Source organism: Enhydra lutris, unplaced genomic scaffold, assembly GCF_002288905.1.
Source record: "Enhydra lutris kenyoni isolate GAN:26980312 unplaced genomic scaffold, ASM228890v2 scaffoldscaffold4, whole genome shotgun sequence".
NCBI lineage: Eukaryota > Metazoa > Chordata > Mammalia > Carnivora > Mustelidae > Enhydra > Enhydra lutris.
Window position 1 is genome coordinate 49915365 of NW_019154088.1, and position 16551 is coordinate 49931915.

The 16551-nt window shown below is 37.0% G+C and overlaps 1 protein-coding gene across 2 annotated transcripts in view; it reads right to left on the minus strand.

Annotated features, from left to right (window-relative positions):
* The window catches only part of LOC111160044 (fermitin family member 2), an 88763-nt gene that overhangs the window by 22264 nt on the left and 49948 nt on the right, over positions 1–16551 (minus strand). For both annotated transcript variants that reach the window (XM_022522851.1, XM_022522842.1), the window contains exon 4: positions 5634–5768. In XM_022522851.1, the coding sequence (XP_022378559.1) occupies positions 5634–5768 (135 nt within the window). The remainder of the gene's footprint in view (positions 1–5633; positions 5769–16551) is intronic.

A 16551-nucleotide genomic window follows, 5' to 3' on the forward strand; every position in this document is an offset into this window, starting at 1 on the left:
GAAACAAAAGAATGAAAAGGAAAAGGAAATGGAAAAAGAAAAAGACTTTTCCTAATGTGCATCATAAACTTAAGTAAATATTTCAAGTGAATTTAAGAGTAAAGAATCTTAGAAACCGTAACCTAAGTTTTTTTTGTTCAATTCAAAAGAAAAAATCTGTGCTCTAGTCAAATGTCCAGTGAAAGACACATCCACATTTACCAACCTTTGAAATCCATACCGTTTTAAGACAGCTCAATGTAACTGAATAAATGCACATAAATTGAGAACAATTTTACATTAATGTTTTCTCAGTGAATAGCTAAACTGGTTCCAACAGATTTACAAATAAAGTATTAAAGCAAATGGGTAGATAAAATTTTGCTAAAAAAGATATATCTTATAATTAAGCCCCTGAAGGGAGAGATATCTTCTCTTCCAATTCCCCAGTGTTCAATAGAACTAGACATATAATAGAGGCACATAAATAAACACTTGTTGACTTAGTCAACTGAAAATACATCTCCCATCATTTAAACTACAAAAAATTGGTTTAAATTAAGACTCAGAAGTTCAGAATAATGTTAAGTAAAAGCACCTCCCCTGAAGTCCTAACTCTGTTAATTGTATTTTGTCTTCAGTCATAATTTTTAAAAAGAAAATGCGTAAATGTGCATCACACTGTTAACGAATGATGGAAAGAGAATGGCTGTTTCCCCTACCTAATTTAGGAATATGCTTAGGAATTTCCTTTTCACTCTAACAACCCCTCCCCCACCACCTCACTCAATGCAATGATAGAATACTAACCTATGAAAAAGTGGTGATCATGCTAGAGATTTTTGTAGTTGTCATGATCTAGTCTAGGAAGAAAACACAAAGTAAAAAAAAAAAAAACAAAAAAACAAAAACAAAAACAAAAAAACTTGCTAGCCACAGGGTATCTGATTTGACATTCTCAGTATGTATTCTTCCAATGTTAGTAACTAAAGCAATATGCAGTATCTAAACGTTGTTAAATAAGCAACAAAGAAAGCTGTTAGTTCAAAGAAAGGGAAATTAAGGAGTTGATCCCATTTATAATTGCACCCAAAACCATAAGATACCTAGAAATAAATCTAACCAAAGATGTAAAGAATCTATGCTCAGAGAATACTCATGAAAGAAATTGAGGAAGACACAAAGAAATGGGAAAATGTTCCATGCTCATGGATTGGAAGAACAAATACTGTGGAAAATCTCTATGCTACTTAGAGCAGTCTACACACTTAATGCAATCCCTATCAGAATACCATCAACTTTTTTCACAGAAATGAAACAAATAATCCTAAATTTATATAGAACCAGAAAAGACCCCGAATAACCAGAAGAATGTTGAAAAAGAACAAAGCTGGTGGCATCACAATTGCGGACTTCAAGCTCTATTACAAAGCTGTAATCATCAAGACATTATGGTACTGGTACAAAAACAGACACATAGATCAATGGACAGAACAGAGAGCCCAGAAATGGACCGTCAAAACTGTGGTCAACTAATCTTTTGACAAAGCAGGAAAGAATGTCCAATGGAAAAAATTCTCTTCAACAAATGATGTTGGGAAAACTGGACAGCCACATGCAGAAGAATGAAACTGGACCATTTCTTTACACCATGCACAAAAATAGACTCAAAATGGATGAAAGACCTCAATGTGAGACAGAAATCCATCAAAATCCTTGAGAAGAAAACAGGCAGCAATCTCTTCCTAGCAACAACGCTAAATCAAGGGAATCAAGGGCAAAAATGAACTATTGGGACTTCATCAAGATAAAAAGCTTTTGCGCAGCAAAGGAAACAGTAAACAAAACTAAAAGAATGGGAGAAGATATTAGCAAATGACATCAGATAAAGGGCTACTATCCAAAATCTATAGAGAACTTACCAAATTCAACACCCAAAGAACAAATAGTCCAATCAAGAAATGGGCAGAAGACATGAACAGACATTTCTGCAAAGATGACATCCACATAGCCAAAGACACATGAAAAAGTGCTCGCTATCACTCGGCATCAGGGAAATACTTATCAAAACCTCAGTGAGATACCACCTCACATCAGTCAGAATGGCTGAAATTAACAAGTCAGAAATGACATATGTTGACAAGGAAACAGAGAAAGGGGAACCCTCCTGCACTGTTTGTGGAACTGCAAGCTGGTGCAGCCACTCTGGAAAACAGTATGGAGGTTCCTCAAAAAGTTGAAAAGAGAGCTACCCTACAACAACCCAGCAATTGCACTACTGGGTATTTACCCTAAAGATAAAAATGTAGTGATCTGAAGGGGCACCTGCACCCCAATGTTTATAGCAGCAGTGTCCACAATAGCCAAATTATGGAAAGAGTCTAGATGTCCATCAACAGATGAATGGATAAAGAAGATATGGTATACATATACAATGGAATATTATGCAGCCATCAAAAAATTGAAATTTTGCCATTTGCAAGGACGTGGATGGAACTAGCAGGTATTATGCTAAGTGAAGTAAGTCAATTAGAGAAAGACAACTATCATATGATCTCACTGATATGAGGGATTTGAGAAACAAGATCAAAGGGGAAGGGAAGGAAAAAATGAAACAGGACGAAACCAGAGAGGGAGACAAACTGTAAGAGACTCTTGATCTCAGGAGACAAACTGAGGGTTGCTGGAATGGAGAGTGGGTGAGAGGGATGGGATGGCTGGGGGTGGACACTGGGGAGGGTATGTGCTATGGTGAGCACTGTGGAGTGTGTTAAGACTGATGAATCACAGACCTGTACCCCTGAAACTATAATACATTATATGTTAAATAAACAGCTGTCAGTTCTCCTTTCTTAGCTTTAAAGGGCATTGTGATAGTCAGTGATATCCTTAAAAGCCAGAACTTTAAAAAATTACAAAGGCATTTTTGTGAAAGGGTTACTTGGGCACCCTGTAGTAATTAAAAGGGCTGAAAACATTACTCCAGCTCAGGTGGGCAAAGAATAATCCTGCTATAGAGAGTACATATGTAAATAAGGGACAGAAAAACATTATCTTCTGGGCAAAATCTTCTCTTTGTGTATTTCAAAGATCTAGCAAACAAGTCTTTTACTAGGAATGTCAGAATATTGAAATTTTGTTCCTAGTATGATGGACTGTAATTACTCTTCAGAATTAAATGCAGTTAGAACCGACAATTTTCTTTATGAAGTTTCTAAAACATATTCCCCTAAATTAACATTTAATAGAATCAGCTACCCGATCACTTCTCTGCCCTCTCAATTTCCTCTACTTTGTATATTCTACACTTCATTGTTTCTATTCTTATTTTGTTAGGTACTCCACAGTAGTAACTTAATTAGTGTTTCCAACAATCCTATTATTCTCATTTTAGAGAAGAAAACTGAGGGGTCTAAGTAAGTTGTCAAGTGCCAAAAGCTATTACATTTCAGAGCCAAGCTATAAATCAGCCATTCTGATTGAAGCTACACACACCACCTCCTGGGTACCATAACTTATTTAAGCCATTCCCGATTCGTGTGCATTCATTTCTTTAGAATTTTGTGGACTTCACCGTTGCTGCAAATACACCTTCCAGCAAATGCCTTCCACCAGGTATGTTTGTTATTTCCTAATTCCAATAGCACTGCTGGGACGGAGGGTGTGTACATTTTACATTCCTTCTAAGTCTCAGTTCAGTGACAATCCCAACTACCTTGTATTCCTGATTGCCAAATTTACAACATATTTGAAGTAGAAAGTAGGTACGATGAAGTAACATACTTAGCAACAAAATAGGAGCTCGTTCAAGTATACGGAACAATAACAAAAACTGTTAAGGAGGAAAAGAGAATTTAACAAGTACTACAGTCTTGAGCCACCTACTACAAATATTAAAAACTTCATGTAACTTTACAATCTGCCTGATAACCTGGATACTATAAATTATAGTCTCATACATTTTTTTTTAAAAAGAGTGCTCAAGTATTTAATACATTTCGGAAAATTTCCCACCAAGATATCACCTCATATCACACTTAGTAAACAAATTTCAGGTGAATTAAAAATAACAAATGTTGATATTACAGATGAGTTAAAGTTTGTAAATATGAAATAATTATATAAAAGTGTAAAAAGGAAATAATAGAATAATTTTACTAATATTTGTGAAGATTTTCTTAACCAAGGATGAAGGCCCCAGAACTATAAATAACAGATTTGACTACATAAAAATGTAAAACTTTAATACAGTAAAAAAGACCACAAAATTAAAAAAAAAATGCCAGTACAGGGAAAGTATCCAACTTATCAGAAGATGAGTTTATCACTAAAACATTGGAACTTTTTGAATGCTTAATTTACAAACTCAACTCCCTAACCTATAAAATAAATATATCCTGTTTGGAATTGTTTTGTCTTCAGAATTCCTGGAACATTACTTTCTACAATTTTCATTTAGCATTTATATAGTATAAATATACCTTATAAATAAAGTAACTGTTTTTCAATTAGCCTAAAAACTTCTTATGAGCTAGGATTGTCTTATTTTTTGGTATCTCCCAAGTCCAATCAGTACATGAGTAAGGGTATAAAAGTTACAAGTTATGAGCCGTTAGATGTTCCTAACATTACTGTGCCATTTCTTCAACCTTAAAATGAGTACAATAACATAATCTGCAATGGGCTGTAGTGAGAATTAAGTGATTTCCACAAGTAAAATATGCTAAACTGAATTTCCATGAGTATAATGTATAAAATGGGTATATAGTAAGGACTAAACTGTTTCCATTATCATCATTACCCCAGAATGTAAAAAACCAAGAACAAACTGAATTAGTTAAATTAGTTTACTTACTGACTGAGGAACCTATTTCCTAAGAAATGGATTTATAAATGTGTGGCTGAGACACATGGGAAACTGTAATGTCCAGTCCCTGTGTATGCCCAGGACAAAATAACCATGTCATTTAATTAGTCCTCTAGCTACCCAAAAGACACTGCCTATGCTCCTGCTGGATGCCACATGCTAAGTCAGGTCCTGGTTAACAAAAATGTGAGAGACAGTTTCATCACGCCGGGACCTCAAAATTTATTAGGTAAGAACATGCAATATAATGTAACACAGAAAAGTCTGGTGACTTAAGATAGAAGGATACCTAATTCAGGTTGGGGAGGTAATGGAAGGAAATGTGAGGAAGCTTCTTTAAGGGGCAAAACCTTAAAGGAAAAAGGTGAAAAAGGACCAGTATTTGCAAAGCACAGAGATTTTAAGTAACCCACAGAAGTAATCACGTCTTAACTAAGTAATTGTGGTTTTCACAGAATATAGAAAAAAGGAACTAAATACTAAGAAAACTGTCCAATTTTTGCAATGCAAAAACTGAGCCCAGTTAAAGTGTTGATTGCCCCTTTCTGATTCTTCCTGAGCAGAGAACCAGCCTTCCTTTTTTATTGATGCAGCTATTAACACCTGACACAATGCTTTGTACATGACAGACCTCAGTGGTGATTTCATGATGACTGAGGGGGAAAAGTGATGAAAGAGAGTTTTTTAAAGTTGATCACTCTCTGGACCTACGTATACCATTTGTCAAAAAACCACAAACATATAGACACATCCACGGTTAGCACACTATGCCTCTGCAAAGTCTTACCTGATCCAGGAGTGATAAGGGGCCCCTCTAATTCAAGTGCCTCATCTTCAGACTGGTCATCTAGCTTTTTCTTTTTTTTCTTAGTTGGATCTCTGGGTTTTTTCAAGAGAGAAAGTTCTTCAGGGTGTCTGATATCTGTTAAAATAAGAAGAAAGATTATTTTAGTAGCATAATGGAAAATTTAAGCACTTTACATCTGGAAAATTCATCTATTAATCCATTCCAATGTAAGAATTCATAGTTTCCTTCTATGTATGTATGTGTTTGTTTTGCCAGACGTTAATGCCATGCGAAAGAATGAAGTATGGCACTTCTACAAATAATCTCCCGAAGTATTCAATACCATCTAATGAATGTAGTAGCCTTGAAGTAGAGAGAGAACAATCTGCTAGGGTACAGAGAGAAAATATTAGAACTCATTTATATATTTATTTAACTAAAACCATAAAAAAGTTAAGATTTATATCTTAGCCACAGCAACTAGGCAAGAAAAAGAAATAAAAACATAACAATTGGAGAGGAAGAAGTAAAACCGTCATTATTTGCAGATGACATGATACGATATATAGAAACCTTAACTACTCCCATCAAAAACCACTGGAACTAATAAACCAGTAAAATTCAGTGACGGTGCAAGGTAAAACAAATCACTATATAAAAACCTGTTGTGTTCTTTTTGGGGCACGTGGGTGGCTCAGTCAGTTAAGCATCTGCCTTCGGCTCAGGTCATGATCCCTATCCCCCACTCATGTTCTCTCTCGCTCTCTCTCAAAAAAATAAAATCTTAAAAAAAAAAAAAAAAACCCACCTGTTATATTTTTATACATAATAAACTATGGAAAACAGAAGTTGAGAAAACCAATCCCATTTACAACTACATCAAAAAAGTAAAATACCCAGGAATACATTTTTTTTTAAACTTTTTTATTTATTTTAAGATTTTTCAAATTTATTTGACAGAGAGAGAAAGCCAAAGAGGGAACACAAGCAGGGGGAGTGCAAAAGGGAGAAGCAGGCTCTCCATCGAGCAGGAAGCCTGATGCGGGGCTTGATCCCAGGACCCCAGAATCATGACCTGAGCCAAAGATAGATGCTTAATGACTGAGCCACCCAGAGGCCCCTGGTTTTTTTAAACTGTTTTAAAAAGACTTATTTATTTATAAGAGAGAGAGAGAGAGAGAGAGAGAGCGCATGCATGTGTGGGAGCATGAGCATGGGGAAGGGCAGAGGGGGAGGAAGAAGGACAAGCAGACTCTGCAATGAGCACAGAGCCCATTGCGGGGCTGGATCTCATGACCCTGAGGATCAAGATCTAAGCCAAAACCAAGAGTCAGATGTTCTACTGAACTACCAAGGCACCCCTCTAAGAATAAATTTAACCAAGGAAGTAAAAGAGCTGTACTGTACACTGAACACTATATGGAGTTGATGGAAAAAAAAATACAGAAATAAATGGAAAGATATTCTGTGTTTCTGGTTTGAAAGAACCAATATTAATAAAATGACCGTATTACCCAAAGCAATCTACAAATTTAATGCAATCCCTATTGAAATTCTAATAATTCTAATGATATTTTTCACAGAACTAGAACAAATAATTCTAAAATTTGTATGGAACCAAAGAAGACCCTGACCAGCCAAAACAATCCTGATAAAGAACAAAGTTGAAGGTACACACTGCTTGATTTTAAACTATACTACAAAGCTACAGTAATCAAAACTGTATAGTATTTGCATAAAAACACATATAAATCAATGGAAGAGAATAAAGAGCCTGAGAGTTCACATATACCTATGTGGTCAATTTATGACAAAGGAGCTAAGAATATACAATGGGAAAAGGATGGTCTCCTCAGTAAATGATGCTGGGAAAACTGGACAGCTGTATTCAAAAGAATGAAACTGGACCATATACAAAAACTGACACAAAATGGATTAAAGACTTGAATCTAAGACCTGAAAGCATAAAACTCCTAGAAGAAAACATGTAGTAAGTTCTTTGACATCAGTTTTAGAATTTTTTTTTTTTTTGTAATCTTACTCCTAATGACAAGGGAAACAAAATAAACAAATGAGACCACATCAAACTAAAAAGCTTCTACACAGCAAAGGAAACCAACAGAATCAAAAGGCAACCCACTGAATAGAAGATATGTGCAAATCATATAACCAGTAACAGGTTAATATCCAAAATAAGTAAACAATTCATAGAACTCAGTAACAGGAAAGCAAACAATCCAATTAGAGGATCTGAAGACATTTTTCCAAAGACACACAGATGGCCAACAAACACATGAAGATGGTTCCAAATCACTAGTCACCAGGGAAATGCAAATCAAAACCACAATGAAATTATCATCTTACACCCGTCAGAATGACTATTATAAAAAAATAGTGTTAGGATATGGAGAAAAGGGAAATCTTTTTTTTTAAAGGTTTTATTTAAACCTTTAAATAAAGGTTTAAATAACCTCAGAGAGAGAGAGAGAGAGAGAGAGAGAGAGAGAGAGACAACGCACGTGCAAGCGAGCACACAATTAGGCAGAGCAGAAGGCAAAGGAAGAAAGAGAAGCAGGCTTTCTGCTGAGCAGGGAGCCCAATGTGGCGCTTGATCCCAGAACCCTGGGATCACGACCTGAGCTGAAGGTAGACGCTTAACAACTGAGCCATCTAGGCACCCTAGAAAAGGGAAATTTTTTGCACTGTTTAGCAATATAAACTGGTGCATCCACTATGGAAAACAGTATGGAGGTCCCTCAAAAACTTAAAACTAGAACTAAGATTATGATCTAGCAGTTCCATTACCGGACATCTATCCAAAGGTAACAAAAACACTAATCCAAAAAGGTATATGTTTGTTGAAGCATTATTTGTAATAGCCAAGATATGGAAGCAACCTCAGGGTGCACTGATAGATGAATGGATAAAGAAGATGTAGTGTGTACAGACACACACACACGAATATTATTCAGCCACAAAAAAAGAATGAATTCTTGCCATCTGCAGCAACATGGATGGACCCAGAGAATATTATGCTAAGTGAAATGAGTCAGAGAAAGACAAGTACCACAATTTTATTTATTTGTGGAATGTTTAAAAAAAAAAAATGAGGCATAGATACAGAGAACGAACTGGTGTTCGCTAGCAGAGAAGGGAGTTGTGAGGAGGCAGGTGCAATAGTTAGAGGGGGATCAAGAAGTACAAGTTCCGCACGCCTGAGTGGCTCAGTCAGTTAAGCATCTGCCTTTGGCTCAGGTCATGATTCCAGGGACCTGGGATGGAGTTCCACACAGGGCTTCCTTGCTTTTCCCTCTGCCTGTGGCTCCCCCTACTTGTGCGCATGCACATGCTCTGTGTCTGACAAAAACCTTACAAAATTTTTTTTAAAAGGACAAGTTCCCAGTTATAAAATAGATAAGCCACAGGGATGTGATATGCAGCATGGGGAATACAGTCAATAATACTGTATTAATTCTGTATGGTGACAGACAGTAAGCAGAATGAACATGGTGGTCATTTTGTAAAGTATATTAAGTATTGATTCACTATGCTGTACACTTGATACTATTATTATATGTCAATTATACCTCAATTTTTTTAAAAAGCTTTAGATTATTGGGTATCCCTCATTCATCCTGTATGTTGTAAGTTATACAATACATGAAGTAAATGTAAGTACTTTCATAACATTATCAAATCTCCAAGTTTTAATTGATTCAATCTCTTCTGTCTTATATAAAATGTGTTTATCTTAATCATTTACATATGAAGAATCTGGTAAAAGGCAAAAATGTTAAGTAAAAGTAACAAAAGGAATTAACAATGACCTATATGAATAGCTATATAACATATTTAAATTACATACCATGTCCATGAATTGCAGGGATTGTTAAGAAGTCAGTTTTTCCCTAAATTGAGCTAAAGATTAAATAGAATCCAAGTTAAAATTCCAACTTGCTCTTTTATACAAGATGACAAGCTGATTGTAAAATTCATGTGGAATGAAAACCAAAATTAGGTTGATTTAAAAATAGCGTAGGGGGGACGCCTGGGTGGCTCAGTTGGTTGAGCAGCTGCCTTCGGCTCGGGTCATGATCCCGGCGTCCTGGGATCGAGTCCCACATCAGGCTCCTTGCTCATCAGGGAGCCTGCTTCTCCCTCTGCCTGCCATTCTGTCTGCCTGTGCTTGCTCTCTCTCCCTCTCTCTCTCTCTGACAAATAAATAAATAAAATCTTTAAAAAAAAAAAAATAGTGTAGGGGCATCTGGGTGCCCAGTGGGTTAAGCCTCTGCCTTCGGCTTGGCTCATGGTCTCAGGATCCTGGGATCGAGCCCCGCATCAGGCTCTCTGCTTCTCTCTCTCCTTCTGCCTGCTTTGCCTACTTCTGATCTCTCTCTTTCTCTGTCAAATAAATATTTTTTAAAAATACTTAAAAAATTAGTGTAGAGAGAACCAAGAAAAACCAAAAATGAAAAATACAGCAGAAAGGAGGAGGACTAGGTCTGTATTTTTATTCGGCGGCACTACCCTCACTGTCAGGGTTTAAGTAGACTAGACCACAAAATGCAAACCACCGCATAATCTGTAATGCTATAGATTGCTAAAAATTACTGGATCAGATGGAGTTTTACAAGGGGCAGTTTGTGTCTTCAGAAGCTCACAGTTTCCCCTAGATTCAATCTAGTATTACAAACGCAGGAAGCTTTTGGTTTGTAGGGGAACTGAGAGCAGGACGGAGCAGACTGCTGTAGAGCTGCTGAGACCCATTCTGAGGCTGAAGCACACAGCCAAACCAGCTGCATTCAGATCACACAGCTCCACTGCTTAGTAACTGGGAGTCTGGACAAGCTACTCTGCATGCCAGCGTCTGAGTTTTCTGTAAAATGAGAATAATAGTACCTCAGGAGGTTGTTGTGAAAATTAAATGATTAATATGGGTACTGTTCCCTAAACAAGGCCTGGCAAATAATAAGTACTTCATTAAGTACTAGGTATTAATGTTTTTCTCTCATTAAAAAAATGTGTGATTATGGTAGAAATTTGGAAATTACAAAAGTATAAGTAGTCAAGTCATTTAAAACCCATTCTTGAAAAATGGAATACGGCTATGTAAATAAGGGATTATGTTAATAGATGTACAAATAGATGTACTGTTGGGGGCACCTAAGTGGCTCAGTGGCTCACTGGGTTGAGCCTCTGCCTTTGGCTCAGGTCATGGTCTCAGGGTCCTGGGATAGAGTCCTGCATTGGGCTCTCTGCTCAGCAGGGAGCCGGCTTCCCCCTCTACCTCTGCCTGCCTCTCTGCCTACTTGTGATCTCTGTCAAATAAATAAATAAAATCTTTAAAAAATAAATAAAAGTCTGTGTAAATGTAGCATAATTTAACCATTCTTCTAATACTGAACCTGTTATAAATAATGATTTTACAAACATCTATCCGTGCACATATTTTTCCACATTTCATTTCTTTAAGAATTCACTGGAGTGGAATTACTAGATCAAAGGTTATAATAATTTTAAAACAAAAGTGAAGCAAGTTGGGCACATGTGTTTTTTAAAGCTTTACTTACTTGAAATACAGTATGTTTATTTTCTTTTTTTAATTTACATTTCTTTATTTACTAGTGATGTACATCTCAAAAGTTTTTAGACATTCCTATTTCCTTCACTAATTTTTCTATTAGGTTTCTTCTTCTTTTTTTTTTCTTATTAGGTTTCTTCAAGTCAGTTAATTCTCATGCAGAGTGCATGGTAGCAATCACTGCAAACCACACTGGAGTTTCTTTTTTAAAAAAAAATTCTCTCAGGCGCCCTCTCTTAGGGGCGCCTGGGTGGCTCAGTCGGTTAAGCATCTCCCTTGGGTTCAGGTCGTGATCCCAGGGTCCTGGGATGGAAGCCCTGTGCCTGTCACCCCACTCAGCAGGCAGTCTGCTTCTCCCTCTCCCTCTGCCCTTCCCCCTGCTCATGCTCTTTCTCTTTCTCTTGAATCTCTCTCTTGAATACAATCTTCTTTTAAAAACCTATTTTATGTACACCTCAGCCCACGTTTAAAAAATAAGTCCAAAAACCTCTTAATAACTGTATGTTTTTTTCTGTTTTTCTGTTGGTTATTTGAATTTTTCTATTATGAACGAACACTCTGGTACAAGTCAGGTTTTTGTTTTGTCCTGAATTCTACAGGCTATTTTCTGGGGAATATTTTTCTGAAATGCAAAAATGGAATTACCAGAAAAACTGTCCTGAAGAGACATGTTAACAGAGGACAGGTGATATAACTGCTCTTTAATTATTAATAAATTTGAGGTATGTATATTTTAAGTACTAAGCAGCAGAAATCGCGTTAAAAATAAATTCTTGCTTCTTAAATTGTCACTTTCTTAAAAAGCTTCCAGGGATGTCTGATTTTTAAAAAAAAATCTTTAAAAAAGATTTATATATTTATCTGAGAGAGAGAGAGAGAAAACGAGCAGGGTGAGGGGTGTGGCAGAGGGAGACCAGGAGAAAATCCTAGGCAGACTCCATGATAAGTGCAGAGCCCAACACAGGGCTCAATCCCAGAACCCTGAGATCATGACCTGAACCAAAATCAAGAGCTGGACACTTAACCAACTGAGACACCCAGGCACCCCTTGATTTCTTTTTAAAGTTAAAAATAGTGTAGCATATTCTTTAACTAAAGTTCCCTAATTAAATCAAAGATTCTCTTCATTCTTGTATATTCCAGGTAAAAAGAAGTTAATCAACTTATCCTCAAATGTAATTTTTGAAGTTTAATTCATTAGAATCAACTGCTTTATGTAGATTAACAAAGTGTATTTTTGGACCCACATTTAATTAGTAGAACTGAGCCATTATTTCCCAATGTACTTTTTTTTTTTAAGATTTTATTTATTTATTTGACATAGAGAGAGGGGGAAGCAGGCTCCCTGCTGAACAGAGAGCCCAATGCGGGGTCGATCCCAGGACCCTGAGATCATGACCTGAGCCGAAAGCAGAGGCTTAACCACTCAGCTACCCAGGCACCCCTTTCCAAATGTACTTTTAAAATAAACAAGATTTAACGTTCTAAGAGACCTAATCACTTATGAGTTAAACTTTCAATGCTCAGTATACCCTCGCCTTTAAATGCCATTACTGCCAGGTTGGGAGATCCAAAAGGCATTACACAATCCCAAGCTTCTGAATAATCACTACTTCAATATCAAGTGTCGGGTAGGGTGGTGGTAGTAGTCTATCTCTCCTCTGTTCAAACTATAGCATGTACTGGTACAGGGCGAAAAATCTAAAGAAGTATAAAAGGACATATAATGAATCACGCCTGAGATATAGGACATGCTTTTATCAGAGTTCATCATAGGCAGGTTTAGTGGGAGAGGGGAAAGAAAGCATGTTTAATTTGAAAATCCATCCAAAATGTTTCTGGCATGTCCCTTCTGCTTGAGAATCACTATACTACATGATTCATCCTTTTGAGATTTTTGTTCCTCGGTCATTTCCTGTCCAGCTCACAAACCAGCTATTAATGTTATTAGAAGAATGAATATTGCTAAGTGTAACTAGCTTGTGGGTCAGTCATAAGCATATAAAAAAGTTCTTAACCATAAGTGTCCAGGAGAATTGCTTGTGAAGTTAAAAATACTACTAAAAATATATGCTTCAGTCATACCCCCATATACTCTAACTGACTCAGGGCTTCCAGCAGCTTGTTTTTATAAAAGCTCTAGTGATGGACACTAACTAGATTTACTGTGGTGATCATTTCATAATGTATACATATATAAAATCATTATTTTATATACCTGAATTGTCAATTATATCTCAAAAAAAAAAAGCTTCATAGGTAATTCTGATTCCAACTTCTTGACAACTAGTAGCTTAAGGAAAGGGTAAGGGGGGTGGGGGGAGGGGAAGAATGACATCTTATTTCTCAAATGATAGGCAGTTCTACATTGGAACAGGGTAGCCACTGACTATACATGAAACCCGTGAATAAGTTTTCATTTTATTATAATCAAAAAGTAAAGTAAACCTACACCTCCACATAAGACACTAATTATTTCATTCATACAGGAATTTAGGACTGATTTACTTACTGTGTTTTGTATCAAAAAAGAATTAAACGGTGAATTTAGAAATCTGAATCACATATAAAAGTGGGCCTGGTGAAGAGCAAAAGTAATTAAATTTATACTTAACTAAAATACATCTGGACAACTATTTTTAAATGGATTTACCAAAATGCAGTGCTGACTTTCATTCATACTAAATTTTATACTTCAATAAATATAAAGTAGCATTTAGGAGTCACTCCACAAAGTAATGTCCTAGGACCTCTTTATAACACATAGCAATGAAGTGTAATGTTCAAAATCAGTGTTTTATTAAGTAGAAGACAAATCTGGTGAAAGATGGACTACATAAATGCCAAATAATATGTATCAGAAACTATGAGGGTGAGGAAGTGGGAAACTGAGGAGCACAGAAGGGTTTTCAGGTAAGATAATCAGATTTTAGTTTAAAAATAAATTCTGTCTAGGGACGCCTGGGTAGCTCAGTGGGTTATAAGCCTCTGCCTTCAGGTCAGGTCATGATCTCTGCTCTGCAGGGAGCCTGCTTCTCCCTCCCTCTCTGCCTACCTCTCTGCCTACTTGTGATCTCTCTGTCAAATAAATAAAATATTTTTAAAAATAAATAAATTCTGTCTAGAGAATTTCTTATTAAACATGTATACTGAACTTGTGCATTTATTTTCAATCCTCTCCAAAATGATACTAAATAAAGAAAAGAAAAAAGAATAGGAGAAAATATCACATTAAAAAAAGGCAGAAAAATTTTGGGAGACAGAAGCCAGATTGGGAGAGTAGTAAATGACTTAACAAAAGGGAGAAAAATAAAATCAAGGTGTTTGCAAAAGGAAATACCAATGGGAAACACACTGACTCATAGTGCCAAACATCAAGCATGACCAAGCACTGAAAATTGACAAAACAAAACAAAACAAAAACAAATCCTGTCCCATACTGGATTAAACCCATCCCTTAGATGCATGCCCTCTAGGATCTCTTAGAGGAGAATCTAAACTGGCCTAGGGAACAATCTTTTTTTCTTTTTTTTAAAGATTTATTTTTTATTTATTTGACAGAGAGAGGGATCAGAAGTAGGCAGAGAGACAGGCAGAGAGAGAGAGAGAGACAGGCAGAAGCAGGCTCCCTGCCTAGCAGAGAGCCCGATGTGGGGCTCGATCCCAGGACCCTGAGATCATGACCCAAGCCGAAGGCAGAGGCTTAACCCACTGAGCCACTCAGGCGCCCCGGAACAATCTTTTAGATACAGACATTTGATAAAGCTCACTTAATGTCTAAATACTCCAGAGAGGGGTGACAAGCTAACCTCATTTAATGTAGGACTTCCTACTGGTATCTGTAATGCCCATTATTAAATATATGAACGGAAGTCAGTGACTGACAGACATCTGAGAAAGGACTCTGGTAGGGCTACAGTTCCAGAGGTAACACCTTAAAATTTCTGTCCCTGATTATACAATTATACACTAATCTAGGGACTGCTGTGAAGAGACTTTGCAAATGGAATTAAGGCTACTAATGATCTGATTTAAGGGAGATCTCTCTCCCCTGATTCTCTCCATGGGTCCAGTAATCATATGAGGCCTGCCAAACAGAAGACAGGAGAGGTCAGTATAGGAAAGATGAGACAGAAGGAGAGGTTAGACAGATGTGACGAGTAGGAAGGACTGGACTTGCTACTGCTGTTTTTGAAGATGGAGGAAGGAATTTGGGAGGCCTCTAGAAGCTAAGAATGACATCTGGTAGACAAGCTAGGAGAAACCCTGGTCCTACAGCCACATGCAACCAAATTCTACCATGAAAAATTCTTTCTCAGATCCTTCAGGAGGAATACAGCCTTGCTGACACCTTACTTTCAGCTTTATAAGACTAACTAGAACACCCATCTGAGCCACACTATGCCCAGACTTTTAAACTATATGAACAGTGACATAACAAATTTGTGTTGTTTTAAGCTGCTAAATTTATGGTAAAATTTGCTATGGCACCAATGGAATGAACGCACAGAGTTTCTAACATGAAAAAGAAAAACAACGTGGGGAGCCAGCAATACTGCAAGAAACAGAAGAACAAAACAAAACCTTCTTAAATACAATTCTCAGAAAGTAAGATGATGACATCTATGACAGATGAATAAGATGTTATAAAGAATAACCAGAGATTAACAAAGAGATCTTTGGAGATACAGTGGAAACAGTTCTAAGGAATGCCTGGCTCAGTTGGTAGAGCACATGACTCTTGATCTTGGGGTTGTAAGTTCAAGACCCACACTGGGTGTGGAGATTACTTAGAAACATTTTTTTAAAAAAATCTTAAAAAAACAAACAAACAAACAAAACGGGGCACCTGGGTGGCTCAGTGGGTTAAAGCCTCTGCCTTTGGCTCAGGTCATGATCCCAGGGTCCTGGGATGGAGCCCCACATCGGGCTCTCTGTTCAGCAGGGAGCCTGCTTCCCCTCCTCTCTCTCTCTGCCTGCCTCTCTGCCTGCTTGTGATCTCTGTCAAATAAATAAATAAAATTAAAAATCTTAAAAAAAAAATCAAGGGCAAAAAATTAAACAAACAAAACAAAAACAGTTCTTTCTGTTCTTTCTGAGCCACCTGGGTGGCTCAGTTGTTGGGCATCTCCCTTCAACTCAGGTCATGATTCCAGTGTCCTAGGATCAAGCCCCATGTTGTTTTATCATCAGGCTCCCTGCTGATCAGGGAGTTTCTCCTTGCTTCCCCCTCACCAGTTCTCCCCTACTTGTGTTCCCTGTCTTTCTCTGTCAAATAAATAAAATCTTAAAAAAAAAAAAAAAGTTCTAAGAGGGAAATATACAGTATTATATAGG